Below are 19,158 nucleotides of genomic sequence, written 5' to 3' on the forward strand. Positions count from 1 at the left end.
AAGAAATAAAGGTGAAAGAGAAAAGAACCACACTCCATGTAAGATAAAAGAAATGATGCATTGTTGTTTGTGCTACTTCCAAGACTTTCTGTTAATGTGTATATCTGACAACAGGGACTTACCTCTTTTACGTTTTCCTTTAGCTTGGTTTCCATAACTTTTCCCAATTTTGCTTTTTGTTTCTCAAGCTGTAAATATAGAATTAAACATATGATCAATACTGCAAGTAACCATGAAAGTAATGGAGCAAGTCATTACTTAAGTCAAAAGTTTGTGCGTCAACAATTATGAAGAACTTGGCTAAATGAGAGGATTAAGGCATTCTATGAAGGATTGAAAGTGGGGTCAGGAATCAAAGCATGTGTAAAAATATGGGGGTAACTGGGGTACAATTATGAAACATTTAATAATAAAATGCACTGATTCGTTTTATAAACATGGTGGTGTAACATCTTAAGTGTCACATATGAAGTGTCTGTGGAGTTAAAATTGGAGTTAGAATTGGAGATGAAGAATAGAAGAAGAACTAGACTCTGTACTTCAACAACAACGCTGCAATTGTGAGAACTTGATTTTCTAAATGCTCTGACACTTTGTACACATCTATAGACCATTTCTAATCTGCTGCTTGATCTTCAATGCTACACTGCCCTGCCAGCCCTGATCTATACAGCTTATCTTTCAACTCCTACTCTTATCCTCCAATTCCTGGGAACCAGTGATCACGGGACCTGAGGAAGCATTGTATGTGAAATGCGTTGCTGACCACGAATGTGGTTATTTTGGAATCCTGACAGCCACCATAGGTGGTCTATGCGCTCGCGATCAGCCGTTGTTGCAACCTGCTAGCCGGATGCGGAAGTGGGGTTTCCCCTGCACTGCAGCTATCAGAGGAATGCTGAGCCACCACACATCTGTCGGTGTTTTACAGCACTACATGTGAGTGCATGATTGCTTTTTATTTGTGTTATATAAACTTATTTTTTATACATATCCATCTCTCTGTGCAATATTTCTCTCTGTGGGACAATATTGCCACACTCGTGGGGAGGATTACAAACCTGCCTTTCATGAACCACTTGATTGCAAGATCCAGGGAAGACAGAAGTGATTTGAGGGATATCCCCAAAGATACCTTTCAAGGCACCTCGTGCACACATTTCCATGTGAGTAGTGGCATTGTTCACTTGATACTGATACCATCTCATACCCCATGGACTTTGTCACACTATGTATGCATTTCTTTTTATATTTTCTATATGATGCGCTCCCCGAACTTCACCATTTCATAAATCAGGGGTGGCCAACTCGAGTACCCACAGGCCACCAACAGGTTAGGTTTTAAGGATATCCCTGCTTCAGTACAGGTGGCTCAATCAGTGGCTCAGTCAATGAGTGACTCACCTGTGCTGTAGCAGGTGTATCCTTAAAACCTGACCTGTTGGTGGTGCTTGAGGACTGGAGTTGGCCATGCCTGGCTTAGTATAATACAAAACCTTGCCACATTCCCAGTAAAATGTGATACACATATCTACCCCCTTCTAGACTGGTCAATAAAGTACTAGGATTTTAGAGGTTTTTCAGTCCTTGGTAAAAAAAAACAGGAGTGCCCTAGTGAATATATTGCGAGAAAAAGATATTTAAAATATTGCAACAAAAATATATACTTCCAAGCTTCTTGATAAAGCATAGGTCATCACCACATCTCTCCTAGGGTGAGAAATCTCTCTATAGACCACCATTCGTGTGTGCTTGGACCGGTTGATAGGGTAGGGATGGGAATGGTGAGCTTAAGCTAAGGAGGAGGGGCCACAAACCTCCCAAACAATTTACAATGAAATATGCACAGTTTTAGCAAGCTCAAAGCCCCGACCCACGCTATTATATATTTATATATTTGTTTGTGTATGTTTACTTGTAAATTGTTTGGGAGGACCTGCTGAGATGGGTTTGCCGTGAAGTGATTGCAGGCTTGAAATGTTTTGGCCAAAGGGTTGAAATAAACAACCCATATTTATGAAGAAAAAAAATATAGAAAAAACACTGTAATATACTAAATAATTTGTCAAATAGGACGTGCATTGGGGCTTCTTTGTTTATTGCACTTATAAATTAGATGGGGCACAATGAGGTAAATCATTGATGGAGAAGGATTTAGGAGTGCTTGTAGATAGCAGGCTTAGCAATAGTGCCCAATGTCAGGTAGTAGCTGCAAAGGCAAATAAGATTTATCTTGCATTAAAGGTGGTATGGCTGGAAGGTATGTAAACATCATTATGTCACTATATAAAGCAGTAGTAAGACCACATCTTGAATATGGAGTACAGTTTTGGGCACCACTACCCCAAAAAGACATTATGGAACTAGAAGAAGTGCAGAGCTGAGCCACCAATGTAATACAGGGTATTGAACATCTGATTTCTGAGGAGAGGCATGGTAAATGAGATTTGTTTACATTAGAAAAGGTGCTTGTAAGAGAGGATATGATAACGATATACAAATTTGCTGAGCTGCGGCTTCACCGTCCGAGATAGAATCAACTCTCTCTCCAACTATGAAGCTGCAGTTCAGCAACTGTTGGAGGAGAAAGGAGAACAGACTCCGGCTACAGTATCGCGAGAGAGAATTACAGCATGGGCGCTCTGCTGACGGCGTCTCTCTAAGCTGAGCGGAAGAATCATCTGCCTTTTGCTACAGGATCTTGCATGGTATATAGTAGTTACCAAAAGATGCTGTAAAGACTTTGGAAAGTGTGAGTATGCACACCATTGTTTCTATCAACTTTTACAAACCATTGGAAAACAATCTGCACCATTGGTCTTTTTCTCTTTTCCCCATCTGTTTGGAGAAAAGACTTTCCACGCAGATAATATCTGTGATAGAGCTGACTCAAGTGAAGCTGTAGAGAGCCGAAAAGCTACAAGATCACGTAGAAACTTTGTTCCAATTTAAGTATTCTTTTTATTTCAAATGGCTGATTTTGTTACATTTATTATATCTGTTTAATGAGGGGGTAAGACATAGGAGTGCTATCTCTTCAACACATCATCCTAGGAACTAAAAGGACAGTTCATACGGATTTGAGCAGCAACCACCCCATTTTATATCACAGTTCTTTCACTAGTTGATATCACATATTTACCACAGTGATTATTCACAAATGTTTTAATTTATTTTGCACGCAATAACACTACACTATTGATACACTCATTGATTTGTATTGATTTGTATTGAGTGCTTGGTTGATGCTCCGTTTTCACTTTACTATGCAATTATAACTGTGTCTATCGAACCCAGCATCCACGTAACAGCTAAAGGTTGGTGCTTTGATCTATGAGGCTGAAAATAAGCCTTCAATGATTACAATGTATGCATAACACTACAATAGAAGCCTGTGGGATTTCCTGGGTTTTGCCTAAAAAGCTCTGCTGGACATAAGATGTGGCTGGTCAAACCATGTAAAGCACCAGTAGCCTCTTATACTAAGCTGTGATAACATTGTGACATCTACACATCACAATTTTGAATGTAAAGAAACAAGAGCTGAAAACGGAATACAGTATTAAATACATTCGTAACTAAACAGCAAATACTGCATATGTTTTGTAAAGGTGTCTTTGAATTTAAAAATGATAAATGTATAGACTCTTCTTGTGATCAAAATGAATGTGCTTCCGACGCTTAGTTTGACATTGCCACTAACCCACTTCTAAGGCAAGTTGCAACTTCATAAAATGCAGCCTCGACGGTAAACACAAAAAATAATTACATGCTTGAGAGATATTCTTAATTTCTCAGGTTTTGTAATATACATAACTCTGTTGGCGCTTCACAAATAAACAATAATAATAATAATGTCACATTTTTTAGATGCTTCTAAATTTTGAACAAAAATTTGATGAAAATAGTCATTTTTAGACCCAAGTAAGCGAGAATGTAGAAAGTGGAATAGTATTTAATGTGCACCAGCATCAGGAAAAAACCTTTTGCCAAACATTGGGAACTGCTCATCCCGGACCATCTTTATTTTGAGAGATCAACAGGCAGGAGCCATTTTGAAAAAAGCCAAATACACCAACGCCATCGATAATGCCCTGTAGACAAACAGAAAGGTGAGCCGGATTCACTTTCTATTTGTTTACTTCTATGTAGCACAGTTATGACATGTCAATTGTGGCTTGGACTAGTTCTGAAAAGTTCATCACAGAAATTAAAGAAAAAGGTGCACACAACTTCTCAAAACTTGTATGAGGTACAAGTTAGTTGACAGCATTTTACTGTGGCCTTGTATTGAAGGAAAATAAACGAACCCCAAATATTGTGTACTTTGTGTATGGATCCCATGAACTACCTCCCTTGCACAGCTGAACTTATTTGTGATTTAGTGACCTAGAACACTGCATCTCCAAAACTTTGCTCAATTTGAATGAGATCCAAATGAGGAATTTACAATACAATTTTGGTCAAATGTATTATTTGACAAGCTATGATGTATATAAGACACAATTGGCTGTAATGGTGGTAGACAAATGGCTGCATAAAAAGAGCATGATACATTGACGCTTTGAGGCGCAATATGAAAATCCCATCCATTGCGTCAATGTTGCTCCACAATTGCCTTAGTACTTAGAGGCAGATTCACAGAGCTTCGTTAGTGACTTAGCAAGATGTTCTAGCTGGGATTTTAAAAGCTCATTAACGATACTAAGACGGCCTGGTGTTAACTTTAACGGCCATTAGTGTTAATGACGTACAAAAGAGGAGTGAAAAACCTAAACACATATCCACATCAGGTCATCAGTTGCCTTAACGCTATGTTTGTTTAGATCATGGTTATACCTGGTGTTAGGTGCTGCCAGCAACTGATGCCAGGTTGTAGTAAATGTTTTGGCGTTGTCCAAGGTTTTGCCGTGGGCCACCTTGGCTTCATATTTGCTTAGCAATGCCATTCTTTCCGTCAATTTTGCTCCACAATTGCTATTCTACTTAGGGGCAGATCCACAGAGCTCCATTATGGACGTGTGACATTGTACCGCTATGCCATATAATGGGTCGGAAGGAAGTTATGGTATTTCGATTAACCCCTTCGCTGCTTTAGTGACCATGAAGGCATGCATGCCCCCATGGCTACTAAGGCTTCCAAGGGGTTAATTAATAACTTTTTATTGGGAAGGCAGATGCCAGATATATTGCATTGCAATATATAGTGGGCATCTTTCTTGGCATATGGCTAAAAAGAGCCTGCGTTACTGGAAGCAATTTTAGGTGTTTTATCCCGATGTTAGCTGGCTGATGTCGTGTTAGTCGTATGTAAATGAGGGCCCTAACAGAAGCTGTTTTTGCTTTATGGATCTTTGTTCAACTCAGGGAAGCCAACGTCCCTTACCTATAACGGAACGTTGTAGATCCGCCTTAAAGCGTGCTATGTTTCTATAAAAGGTGTGAATTGTTTGTCAAGACCAAAAAAGTGACACTGCTGCCTTATTCAATGTTCATTTGTCTAATTGTACTGGGAATTTTAAGGGTGGTCTTATTTAGGGATTCAATGAGATAAGTTATCCTGTATCGTTTTCAAATCAGACTCAAGAAATATTGGAACTGTTGTGTATTGCGGTTTGAACTCAGACGTTTCAATCTGTATTTTCTCCACTTTTAGCCGTCCCTCACACAACATTCATGATTTATTTTTTATATTCCAAAAAGTGACTACCTCAAGTTAATTTGTGTAATTTTCCTGCACTGAAACTTTAAAGCTGCAGACCAAGCAATATCCTAAGTGTGTTTTAAAAAAAAAATCACCTCTGTACTATGAGAAAATACACAAACAACTCTGAAATTATATTTTTAGTGTATTATAATTTAACACCCATTTTTGTTTCTATAGTAACCATTTACAAAGTCACATCCCCTTCCTCTTCTGAAATAGGCTCTGGCACACCCCTTTTGGAGCCCTGCCTTCTCTCTAGCAGTGCACCAATTGTATCTAGTGACTGGCTGGTCACATGATCTTCCCCACAGAACTTTGCATCATTGCTCCTCTTCTGCTGCACTGACAGCCATTTAGTGAACCCTCAAAATCTTTGCCGATTGATCACAGGAGAATGGATCTATCTGCAACTTAGCTAATTATTTATCATTGTGTGGATTGTATTGATGCACATATTAAAGGGGCGGGGGGACCGGCAGCTTGGACTGTTGCTTTAATATAATTTTAGTAGATGTAAAAGCTTATGAACTTTTTAAAATATTACATATAAAATAAATGTAGATAAACACTGATTGCATAAAAGTATTTATTTTTCCTCAGAAAGAACAGAGCCTAAATACCATGATATAACTGCAGTTAAAGTCAAATAGCAATGTATCGTAGATAAAATAGCAGCACAGTGCTGCTAACATTAAATGTTCTATTTAAGTTGATTAAGGTTCCAACAAGGACAACTACAACCTATCTACCAAAATATACGCCTACAAGATCTAACTTACTGTGCAATGTTAGTGCCTGCAATACATTGTTTGTTCCTCTGGCAACAAGAGGTTAAATCTCTAAGAATTTTAGATTTCGAAGCAGCTGAACATGCCAAGAGCTTCCTCTTTATTAAGCTCAATATGATTCCATGAAGCCATTTATGCCTAGTTCTATGCCCTCACCAGTTGGCTTCACAGAAAGCTCCTATTGTAATCCTGAAGTATCGTTTTTCATGAATTTCTATAACAGGGAGCCCAACAATACATGATGCGGAGTCTAACAAAACAAAATAAGTAAAGTCGCCGTGACTTGGCACAGAGTTTGACAGGCGGCAAGAAAGTGAATCTTTACATATCTAAAGACGTATTGATTTTCTATGAGCAACCATTTCTCTGCTTAACAGGGTCATATTCTTTTACAGCACGTTGAATGTTGAACGCAAGCTGTGTTTTTTTTTCTGATAAACAACGCCACCAGTTTACTGTAACAAAAGCATTAATACTAATGTTTACTACTGTGAAAGTTAGTTACTACCGTGTCACCTTTTGCTTCAAATCCATTTAGATATGGACCCCTATAAGGGGTCTGTGGAATTACACAGCTTTCCAGCACAGCTTGGGTTAAATAAGTGCATAGCCATTGAACAAACTCACAGACAGTTGTTTTGACCTGTTGGGTCTCATCAATGTGAGGCTGGTTATACTGGCTTTGCAATTTGAAGCTGGGATAAGTTTCAACCACACCTTACAGAAGTTATGGTGGGTAAATAAGTGACAAAAACCCTCCACCATATAACATACAGCAAATGAAATGTCACTTGTGAGCACATTCAGACATGAAAGAAGCAGAACGCATGCTTTCTTATGTGACAGATGTATTATGCGTTTGTAATCCAGGGGGAGCATATAAGGGAGATAAAACAAAATACAATCTAAGTGCAGACAATTTAATAGCTCGTGATTTAATTAAGTTTTTAGTCTTGGCTCGTATGTTTGGCCTACTTACAAGATCTAAGTCAAAAATGGGCAGTGTGACACAGTGGTCTTAGCAGGAAGGACTTCTCATCCAATTGAACAATGGAGACCTCCCCTCTCAGCAAAGCAGCGGTGTATGTAAAAGAGAAAAGATATCCATAGTGCAGACCAATCTTAAAAAATGTGTGATTTTATGGGATTTAAAAAATGAACACTTACAATAAAAACAATTAAATCATGCATGTATCACAATAATGTGACCGAGTGGAGATAGCTGTTATCTTCTGGCTCACCCACCACCTCCGGTTTATGGACCTGCGATCGGACACTGCTGCGTATGATCCGCCACCTCCTGAGATCCCTATGGCTAAGACGCCGCTATATACAATATATAAAACTATATAAACAGGTCACCTATGGGGACACATAATCCTGGAAGTAGATATCCAGCAAACATCATACAAGTCATGTGAGTGGCTGATATACAGCTATTTTCCCGACAATCTTGAAGAATAACAAATACAAATAAAACAGTATTTTCTTAGTGGCATCTTACCAATGTCGTTGCTATAGATTTCTCCTTCTCAAGTTCAATTTTCAATGTTTCTTGAACTGAAGACATCTAGAACACATATAAAGCTAATGTAACTTGCACAGAGATGACATCCAATTAAAAAACAAATTGCATGTGCATACAGCATTGAATAGTATAATTCGGGAAGCCTAGATACACAGGGACAAATGGGATGGTATATTTGTCTCATATTTACTAAGAGGTGCTAAGCCAGAAGACACCTTCAGGACTTTGTACGGCCCATTGAAGTTAATGTGCTGTAAGGTGTCTCCTGGCAAATGTAGCCCTTTATGTTTCGTACTCATTTGTTCTCTACAACTGTCCCTGGAACAGTCCCTTTAAAAAAGTTGCCATCCATGTTACTTGGTAAAAATAAAAAAACTAATGTCGCTGTCTTTGTTAAGCAAGGGTAACCATACTTAACATTGGGCTATTTTGGTTTCTTTAAGACATCTCTTTAGAATTGAAAGGTATACAGGGATCATACCAAATAAGTAAACATGGGAAAGATGTTGATCCAGGGAAAAATCTGATATGCCATTGCTGGGGTATATATACACACAAGAACAGAAAACCTAGTGGCAAGCACTCTAACACCAAGTTTGATAATTGAATTCTTTAAAATACTTTATTACCAAAACGAATATAAAATATAGGGCTTTAAAACTCTGCCATTGCTGCGGTCAGGAAGGAATAACATTTTTACTTTAATAGACATTATTGGATGATGTTTCACTGGGTTATATTTTTTTGCCTTTGAGAGAAAGAGAGAGCGAGCGAGCGAGCGAGCGAGCGAGCGAGAGAGCGAGAGAGCGAGAGCTGATTTACCTGTGCAAACACTTAGTGATATCACACAAAACGAACCGCTCCCATGTGTCCGCTGATTAAGCTTACATACGAAGTTTAGAACATAATTTGGAAAACATTTAACTGTCTGATTTTTATTGCAAAGTTATCAGTCACTTAGATTTAATTACATAAATACCGGATTGCTTTGCTTCCAAGAATAACTGCATCTTTAAAGCAAGTGTTCAGTTAACCACCCAACAAAATATTAAGGAAGTCTACCATTGATATCTGGCCAAAAGGAGGTGAGATTTCACAACATTGCTGGTCCCCCGGCCTGGAGTATCAGTATTGTGAGAAGCAAGAATGAATAAGATAATGTAGTTCTAAAATAGACAAGTGTAATACTTAGGGGCTTATTCACTAAACTTCGATAAGTGTCTTATAGTACTATAAATGCCCTTATAGGGCCGATATTGACTGTGTTGCTATTCACAAAGCTCCGATAAAGAGCAATATCGAACAAAAATGGCTTTTAATAGTACTATAACACTTTGGCTAAAACAAGCCATACGATAAGCCAAAAAATGCCATAAATCGCATTTTTGGCCAGAAACTGCTATTCACTAAGTAGTGATAAGCATAGTGTACTATAAAAACGTGCAATATTTTGGCACCAGCCGTTTCTTTTAGTTTTACTGCACAGGATTGGTATCGGAGTCCGGGGGGCACCCCCCGGAGTTCCCGCATCTATAGGGGTCCCCACAACTCCAGATACCGGCACCACATAACGGGGCCTGTATCTCGGGAAGCAGGGGTTCCCCGAGGTTGAAATCAATGCGGTTCAGGTCAGGAGACCCCCTGCTCCCATACACTATTATTAAAATTAATATTTAAACTGCACGATTGCCTGTAAGAGCTGTGCATGGAGACGCAGCGTCTCCGTGCAGTTCTTCACGGCTTTAGTTTAAACAAAGATTCAGTGCGATAACACTAAGAAAGAAAACAAAACAAGTCGTGCGATCTTGCATTTTTTGACCGCACCTGGCAAAAATGGTGTTTTTTCTTAGTGAATACCGTTTTGACATACAGGCATACCCCGCATTAACGTATGTAATGGGACCGGAGCATGTATGTAAAGCAAAAATGTACTTAAAGTGAAGCACTACCTTTTTCCCACTTATCGATGCATGTACTGTACGGCAATTGTCATATACGTGCTTAACTCCTGATTAGAACCACCACTAACACCACCCTAACACCTGTCACTAGTTTTAAATACCTGGGCTTATGGTTTGACTCCCACTTAACATTCGGGATGCACATTGATACCCTGACAACCAAGACCTATGCCAAACTAGGGGTACTTTACAGGAACAAATCCTCCCTAAGTCTCCTGGTCAGAAAGCGTATTGCACAGCAGATGCTAATGCCAATTATTGACTATGGAGACATAGTATATGGCTCGGCTCCTCAAACCCACCTTAGCAAACTTGACACCCTCTACAATTCAATTTGTCGTTTTGTTCTCCAATGCAACTACAACACACATCACTGCGAAATGCTCAAAGAACTAGATTGGTCATCACTAGAGTCTAGGCGCAAAGTTCACCTTTCCTGTCTCACCCTCAAATACTTTCTGGGCAAGCTACCCAGCTACCTGAACAAGCTCCTCACCCCTACCACATGCAGCACCTATCACCTGAGATCAGACTCCAAAAGACTGTTCATGGTCCCAAGGCTCAACAAAGTATCCGGACGTTCCTCCTTCTCCTTCCGTGCACCCCAAAACTGGAACAACCTACCAGAGACTCTCATATCCACCACCAGCTTAAGTTCTTTCAAATCTAAGGCTGTCTCACATTTTAATCTGGTCTGTAACTGTTTCATACGCTCATAATATATATTTTCTTTAACTGTGCACGCAATGTCTTGTATATAATGTATACCCTGTTCATTTATGTAACTGTATTTGTAACCATGTATTATTTGTTTTAATCTGTGCCCAGGACATACTTGAAAACGAGAGGTAACTCTCAATGTATTACTTCCTGGTAAAATATTTTATAAATAAATAAACTGGTGTAAATAACGCATTTGTAACAGGCTCTATAGTCTCCCTGCTTGCGCACAGCTTCGGTACAGGCAGGGAGCTGGTATTGCTGTTCAGGAAGTGCTGACAGGCGCATGCGTGAACTGCCGTTTGCCTATTGAGCGAGCTGTACTTACTCGCGAGTGTACTTAAAGTGAGTGTCCTTAAACCGGGGTATGCCTGTACATGTTTTATAGTGCGGTAAAACAATGTAAAGTCGCTTGGCAATGCACTGATTTTTTCAAGGTTTAGTGAATAGGCCCCTTAAAGTTGGATCCATTTAAGTGGGCTATGTGCAATAACCAAGGTTGCTTGAATTGATTGGACTTTCTATTTTTGTAACTGATTCAACCTAATTCACCCGAGCAAACAGAAACACTGTCTTGGTTTTAAGTAATTAATTTTCCTTTATACGAACAGGTTCCCTTAGCCTGCAATATTTTTACCGGCTTACAACTGTAATTGGGTCCTTTAACAAGATTAACTCTTAAAGGAGCAGTTCGTCCTCCACGTTTTTCTTTTTTTCTTTTAATTATCTCCCTATTTTTGTACAGGGAGGGAACCGGGCTCACACATCAAACACCATCAGCTCCAGGTCCACCAAGGTACCCAGTAAAGTTAGAGTTCAAATCTCCCATAGAGGAAACAAAATGGCTGCCAAGTCTCAGACCAATAATTACCTGGGAATTAAGAGGCATATTCACTAAGAGCGGTTATGCCACAATACACCTTACGGCCCATTCACTTAAAAACAAAACAGTGTTGTATGTTCTCTTGGTGTCTTATACGATGTCTTATGGTTTAGCACTGTTTACTAAATATGGCATTTCATGTTTATTTTTTTAAATACAGGCATACCCCGCTTTAAGTACACTCACTTTAAGTATACTCGCGAGTAAGTACATATCGCCCAATAGGCAAACGGCAGCTCACGCATGCGCCTGTCATCACGTCCTGAACAGCAATACCGGCTCCCTACCTGTACCAAAGCTGTGCGCAAGCGGGGAGACTAGAGCCTGTTACAAATGCGTTATTTACATCAGTTATGCACGTATATAACGATTGCAGTACAGTACATGCATCGATAAGTGGGAAAAGGTAGTGCTTCACTTTAAGTACATTTTCGCTTTACATACATGCTCCGGTCCCATTGCGTACGTTAATGCGGGGTATGCCTGTATATAAACTTGTTGAATTTTTCAAAAGGTGTCAATCACCTAGATTTAACCAACTACTGTAAATCTATCACTGTTATTAGTTCACTTTGGCCCTAGGCATGGCTGCCACTATATATTATCAGTCAAATAATATACACAAAAGCATGGGGAATAATGAATGTACTTCTCTGGAATGCATCTCATGTACATGGCATTGACTAGGTACATTACAAACAGAAGAAATACATAATTACACAGTATCAGATAATCCAGTAAGATTTAATCGCCAAATTGTATAGCCATTTATGCATTTACCAGGAATAGAATGCTTGTCAGGATTAGCAGGAGCTCTATGTTCTTGCTTTACTTCCTCACATAATGGTTGTAACTTTACTTTCTTTGCTCAGAAACACAGCTTCAGTCAGTTACCAAGAGCACATCTCACTTTCATAGGCTGCTTGTCATCTTTTGATCTCTTTTAAATAAGCCATCAATCTGAACATACAAAACTGTTTTGTTCCCTGCTTCTTTTTTTTGGGGGCAAGTTTTGTTGAAGATTCAGATAATGCTACAGGCTGGCTATTAACATACTTAAAAAAGCCATCACTTAATGTCAAAAGTCACACCTTCTCAATGGTCTTCTGGTCCATTTCCATTTTCTGTTTCATGGCACCCACATCCCGATCTGAAACAAAGGGGGGGAGGGGTGAAGGCAGAGCGTGAAATCACATTCCTGTGACAATGCATTTATATTGTGTGTTGCAGGTCACTCTGTAAGCCCCATCCATTGCATAGTGGCCAAAAGCCCTGGCATTACTGTGACCCTCACAATTGCCCTTGACATTCAGGGCCCTCTCCCCGCTGTTCAACCGGCTGGCCAGATAGAAATTAAGAAGTAAGTTCAAGAGCCAAGTGTGGCTGAGAGTGCCCACTGCTTTTGATCAATACCAATACTGGACATCCTTGCTGTTAGTCACAGCAAATACAAAGTGCTTTAGCAGGTGGTTCTTTATAACTGAAAGAACATGGCATGAAAAGATAAGAACCACCATTAAATCAGATGACTGACAAACATGCCGTGGAATATGGTCCATGTCACATTTACTGGATTAATATTAAAAAAAACCTACAACCACTCTTAAATCTTTTTGAATGCAGAAGGTTCGTGTTGTTTTGGGTTGGGTTTTTTGTGTGACAAGTCCTATTACTTCAGAACTGCTGATGTTGACTTACTGTGGGTATTAAAAACAAAAAGAACAATTCCTGCGCTCCTACCAATTTGGGCTAAAATATACTAGTGATCTCATAAGTAAGGGTCATTTAGTTAAACCCTTTGGCCAAAGCATTATAAGCCTTCAGCCACGTCACGGCACAACCAGTAAGCAGGTACCTACACCGAATATGTGTAATTTCTTATTGTCCTATGGACCACTGAAATACGTGGAAAGGCCCGGAAAGGGTTAAATAAATAAAGTATATGCTTTTGTGATTTAGTGCAATTAATTGAGAAAATTGCAAAATGTAGAAATCACAATCAAGAGCATCAGAGAAATTAGACATACAAAGTTGACAAGCAGCCTGGGCAAAATCAGACACCATAAATAAGACGTATCTCCTCCAAACGATATTCAATGCGGGTCACTTAAAGATCACTATGTGATCTCTTCATTATTCACTCATTTGTGAGTTTATTTAACCACTACTAATCTCTTTTGAAAAATCAGCAGGATCTCAGGTTTACTCCTTAAAGGCCACAAGGATTGGTAACTTTGACTGAGTAAATTATCTTGTAGATGTGATTAAAATTGATTTAACATGGATTACAACTCAGCAGGATCTTATGTTCACCCCTTTAATGCCAGAAGGGCTAGTCAAGTTGACATTGTAGAATTTATTAAAACAGGTTTCACTCTGACTACAATTAACATACAGTACCACAATATAATAAAATACAGGCTTCCAAGAGACTAAACCCTTTTCTACTTAGACATCCTAAAACCATTAGCATTTTCAATGGTGTTCAATGTACCAGTTCAAATACTTGTGTAGATATTACCGTGGTGGAGGATGCTCCAGACATTGGTGGAGTTGTTGTCCTGGAGTAAAGAGTACTCAAGATACTGTAATTTTCTCTGCCACGGGTGCTGTCCCAGCCGAATCCACTCTCCCAGAGGGGTTTGTGTATCACAAATATAGCAAAAATGATAGCACTCCAGAGCTCTTCATAGAAAGAAATATCAATTTATTGATTAAAAAAATCAACGTTTCGATCCACTCGAGCGGAACGAAACATTGATTTTTTTTAAATCAATAAGTTGCTATTCCTTTATATAAAAACCCCTGGAGTGCCATCATTTTGGCTATGTTGGTGGAGTTGTGGCAGCAGGGACGCTACCACACAAGATCTACAGTACCATTCCATCCCGATGGTGTGAAGACTGGGACCAAACTTGCAGATCGAAGATTCAAGAAGGGTGACCTATTCCTATCAACCCCATGAGAAATTGTAAGCAATCATTTAGAGCCAAGTTTGAACACGTACTCTATACTTTTACACTACCTGTATTAAATAGAATGTCATTATTCTGTAGTGCAGAATAGTGTGATTCTATTTAATACGGGCATTATAAAAATACTAACTTTGTGCACTTTCTTATATGGCTGAAGAAGGCTCGAATGAGATCTGGTTATGGAGACCAACACGTTTTGAAAAACCAGATGTTTGATTAAACATACAGGTAAATCTAGAATAAAGACTTCTAGAGATGATATCTTCTATATTTATTCGCCCCCCCATCATCCCCCCACCCCCCATTTGTAAGCTTTTGCAAAAAAAATTTGGGGGGATTTCAAATGTTATTTGTTTAGACATAACTTAATATACGCCTATTCTTTTAGCACTATATTTTTCATTACCTTGTATATTTTGTACTATTTCACAATTGTATGTCTATTAGACAACATAGGCAACGTTGTTTTTGGTGTGTAACATTACTTTTGCTCGAGTTGACCATAAAACATTAGTGAGATGAGCAGATTCTGTCATTTTACTTAATTGTCAACAATAAAACTGCATAAAAACGTAAACCAAACATGAACTTTTTCATTGCATGTAAGTGTGAAGCAGAACGCTGAGCACAGAAGTGAAGGCTCTGTGTGAAAATATGAACAACCGAGCTGTATGAAATATAAAAGAAATACTGGACTTTAACTCCTCGGCAAGATGTGATTCCTGCACACAAATCATAAGCATTTTATATTACCCAATGAGTGAATATGTTTCTCTTTCTGTTTAAGAGCATCTTTCAGCTGCTGAATTTTATCCTGCAGTGTGTCCATTTTCTCTATCAGTTCTTTATTCTCTTCTTGCAGTTTTTCTTTCTCTGGGTCATCTTCGGATTGAAAAATGATCTGAAATATTTTTATTTTTATTTTCAAGGAAGAGAACAAAAGGTTCAAGCATGCTGCTGATGAACAAGAATTATACAGCATACAGCACCGCCATCATATCATTTCCTGCATTCTGTTACATATTTAAAATATGAATAGGAAAAAAAAAAAATAAGGCTCTTGCTGAAAGAAAGATGGCAGTACATTACATACAAAGACTATAACACATGGGGACATTTTTATTGACAAGAATAATGCATATCATACTGTTTGTGTGCCCTCATCATTCAGGTCAATTTATTATGGATGCTGTGTCCGGGGAGGCAGCTGGGGCTTATCCACCCACACGCCCTTCTGTGTGTTTAGGAAAGTGCTGTCCGTAACTAGGCAAAGTAGGGAGTTTGTGGACGGGCAGCGCTGGGGGGTTGCAAAGTGCACTGCTAAGGAGGGGGGGCTTGTTGCCTTTGTGCCATTCCTCTATGACAGTGCTGCCAGTGTCACGAGGAGCACATCACATGTCAAAGTGGTGAAGTTTTCAGGCTGGAAGCCGCATGGAGTCCATCAGGCCCACTGATATGAACACAGTTGGTTTTCTGCTTGGTGCTGCAGCCACCCGGAGGCAATTCATATTCTGAACATTAGCATGGCTTTGCATGCTTGTCACACATAGACTGTGCAGACGTTTAATGCTATTGAGCACTTCACTTTAAATCTCTATGCAAACAGTGATTACCTTGTAAGACGGTTTCAGGATAACGCCTAACAAAAGACTTTAAAGTTATAGTTTTAGTAAAGCAAGCTCATTTACATTTTTATTATGCGTGTCCTTTGTTTAAATCTTGCCACTTCCATTATGAAAAAGTCTTTTTCTAATGCAGTTGAAGCTTATTGCAACCGATACCCTCATTCACTTGCCTATTTCAAAGCCTTTGAATGCGTTTGAAGATACCGTGCTATAGCTGTCTAGACTTAACCAACATATATATTTTTACCTATTTAAAATTAGATGCAGCAAGCCTTTTAAAAGTCATTCTGCAACTTGAAAACATAACCCGCAGTGTATATTGAAGATGTTGGCAACTATTTTATGGAACCTATGTAATTAAGCATTATTTTGATTGCAAGGAGAAATACATTGAAAAACTTCTTTTACTCTACACAATAACCATAATGTCTGCTTAAGAAAATAAATAGCAAAAATAGCAATATAACAATAAGCTTAGACATACTGTAGAAGGCAGAAAAACACAAGGCTTTGTTGACATGGCTAGATAAATCCCTGATACTCATGTTTGCCCTCTTCTGATGTTCAAGGTCTACAAAATACAGTAATTAGATTTAAAATAAAAAATGACGTCAACAATTTTTCTTCAAATGTAATCCATACAAGATAGCTTCTGATAAACACACAGCAGAGTGAAGCATTTATCCATCTGTTCTTACTTTGTTTTGTTTATGTCCCCTGCTACAGTATTCGCACAGAATCAATGGTCAGCAAATATATTATTTCCTGTGAAGGAAACTGGAGTCATTCTTTTAGATCCCCAAAAATATACAAGTGGTTATCTACGGGGCGCTAGAGCAGAGCGAGAACGGGAAGACCTGCTGTACAAAGAATACACAGCTTTCACAAAGGGAATAACGTTACCTATCAACTCTGTGGTCTTCAAAACAGAGGACTTCAGATTGAATCTGTACGGTTTTTATTTGTTTCACATTTGCTCACGTGATTAAGGAGAACACATTTTCACTGAGTTGGATATTGAGGGCCCTTATCAAAATACTTTGAAGAGGCAACTTCGGACGATAAAAAAAAAAAAGATCCCTCTCCCCATATTCAATAAGGAGTGAAGAAGTAGCCAAAGTAGCCCCATGATGCATGTTTTTTAGGGGCTGTGCGCGATTTGCGTTACATTTTTTTCTCTGATCAGTCAAGTGGTAAAGACTGGATTATTGCTGGACAATTTGGGGGCGGGGGGGGCTTTTTTTTATAGTTGGGCATCTGCTCTTTGATTAACATAGTGGAAAGCTCTTGAGGACTCACTTACCTTGGAGGATCGCAAAGTGGATGTGGGAAGTGTTGCTTTTTGTTGTTTTTTTCCATGAACTCCTTGATTGCCACTGAGGTTATCTAGGCCCTCCCGAGGAAAATATGCATGATGTCTCTTACCACTACAACAGGCAAAAGCTTTCTGCAAATGCAATTCTACATCCAATTGCATGCAGCACTGAGGCTTTTAAAAAAAACTTTTGTTGTATACAGGAGGTCACAATCCCAGCAACACTCCTTTTGACACAAATATACATGGTATGGTGTGTTTGGGATCTGAGCTAGCAGAATAGTGTGTGTTTGTAAATGTCAATTGGTAACAATGGTTTGGCGGTTTATGACCTCTCCTCCCTGGTTTTATGCTCACTCATCCCACTTTGAAATAGCAGGTCCTGTTATGCACCTGTGTATGACCAGTCTAGTAAAACAGTTCTCCCTCTATTAGAGAGTTTTGGAGAGCGTTTGCTGGTAGTGTTAGGACCTGTAAAAAGGATATACCTTAGCGTGATTACAGGCTTAAAGATACTTTGGCCAAAGAATTTTTACTAAATGACCCTTACTTATGAGAAGACAGATAAGTATTTAACTATATAATTTCTCATATATCATGGACTGTATTCTTTGTGAAGTGCTGAGTACAGTTTTGGCGCTATATAAATAAAGATATACATACATACAGTCATGTGAAAAAGAAAGTACACCCTCGTTGAATTCCATGGTTTTACATATCAGGACATAATAACAATCATCTGTTCCTTAGCAGGTCTTAAAATTAGGTAAATACAACCTCAGATGAACAACAACACATGACATATTACATTGTGTCATGATTTATTTAACAAAATTAAAGCCAAAATGGAGAAGCCATGTGTGAAAAACTAAGTACACCTTATGATTCAATAGCTTGTAGAACCACATTTAGCAGCAATAACTTGAAGTAATCGTTTTCTGTATGACTTTATCAGTTTCTCACATCGTTGTGGAGGAATTTTGGCCCACTCTTCTTTACAACGTTGCTTCAGTTCATGGAGGTTTGCGGGCATTTGTTTATGCACAGCTCTCTTAAGGTCCTACCACAGCATTTCAATCGGGTTGAGGTCTGGACTTTGACTGGGCCATTGCAACACCTTGATTCTTGTCTTTTTCAGCCATTATGTTGTAGATTTGCTGGTGTGCTTTGGATCATTGTCCTGTTGCATGACCCAATTTCGGCCAAGCTTTAGCTGTCAGACAGATGGCCTCACATTTGACTCTAGAAAGAATACTTTGGTATACAGAGGAGTTCATGGTCGACTCAATGACTGCAAGGTTCCCAGGTCCTGTCGCTGCAAAACAAGCCCAAATCATCACCCCTCCACCACCGTGCTTAACAGTTGGTATGAGGTTTTTGTGCTGATATGCTGTGTTTGGTTTTCGCCAAACATGGTGCTGTGCATTATGGCCAAACATCTCCACTTTGGTCTAGTCTGTCCAAAGGACATTGTTCCAGAAGACTTGTGGTTTGTTCAGATGCAACTTTGCAAACCTAAGCCGTGCTGCCATGCTCTTTTTAGAGAGAAGAGGCTTTCTCCTGGCAACCCTTCCAAACAAACCATACTTGTTCAGTCTTTTTCTAATTGTACTGTCTGAGTCTGAGATGTAACTCTTGGGTTTTTTGCAATTTCTG

General features: G+C 39.1%; 1 protein-coding gene across 1 annotated transcript in view; it reads right to left on the reverse strand.

Moving 5' to 3' along the window:
* C2H10orf67 (chromosome 2 C10orf67 homolog) overlaps positions 1–19,158 on the reverse strand; it is a 167,127-nt gene that overhangs the window by 106,528 nt on the left and 41,441 nt on the right. Inside the window, 4 exon segments of the mRNA XM_075587570.1 lie at positions 123–188; positions 8,000–8,065; positions 12,679–12,737; positions 15,316–15,463. Of these exon segments, the coding sequence (XP_075443685.1) occupies positions 123–188; positions 8,000–8,065; positions 12,679–12,737; positions 15,316–15,463 (339 nt within the window).

Source organism: Ascaphus truei, chromosome 2, assembly GCF_040206685.1.
Source record: "Ascaphus truei isolate aAscTru1 chromosome 2, aAscTru1.hap1, whole genome shotgun sequence".
Lineage (NCBI taxonomy): Eukaryota > Metazoa > Chordata > Amphibia > Anura > Ascaphidae > Ascaphus > Ascaphus truei.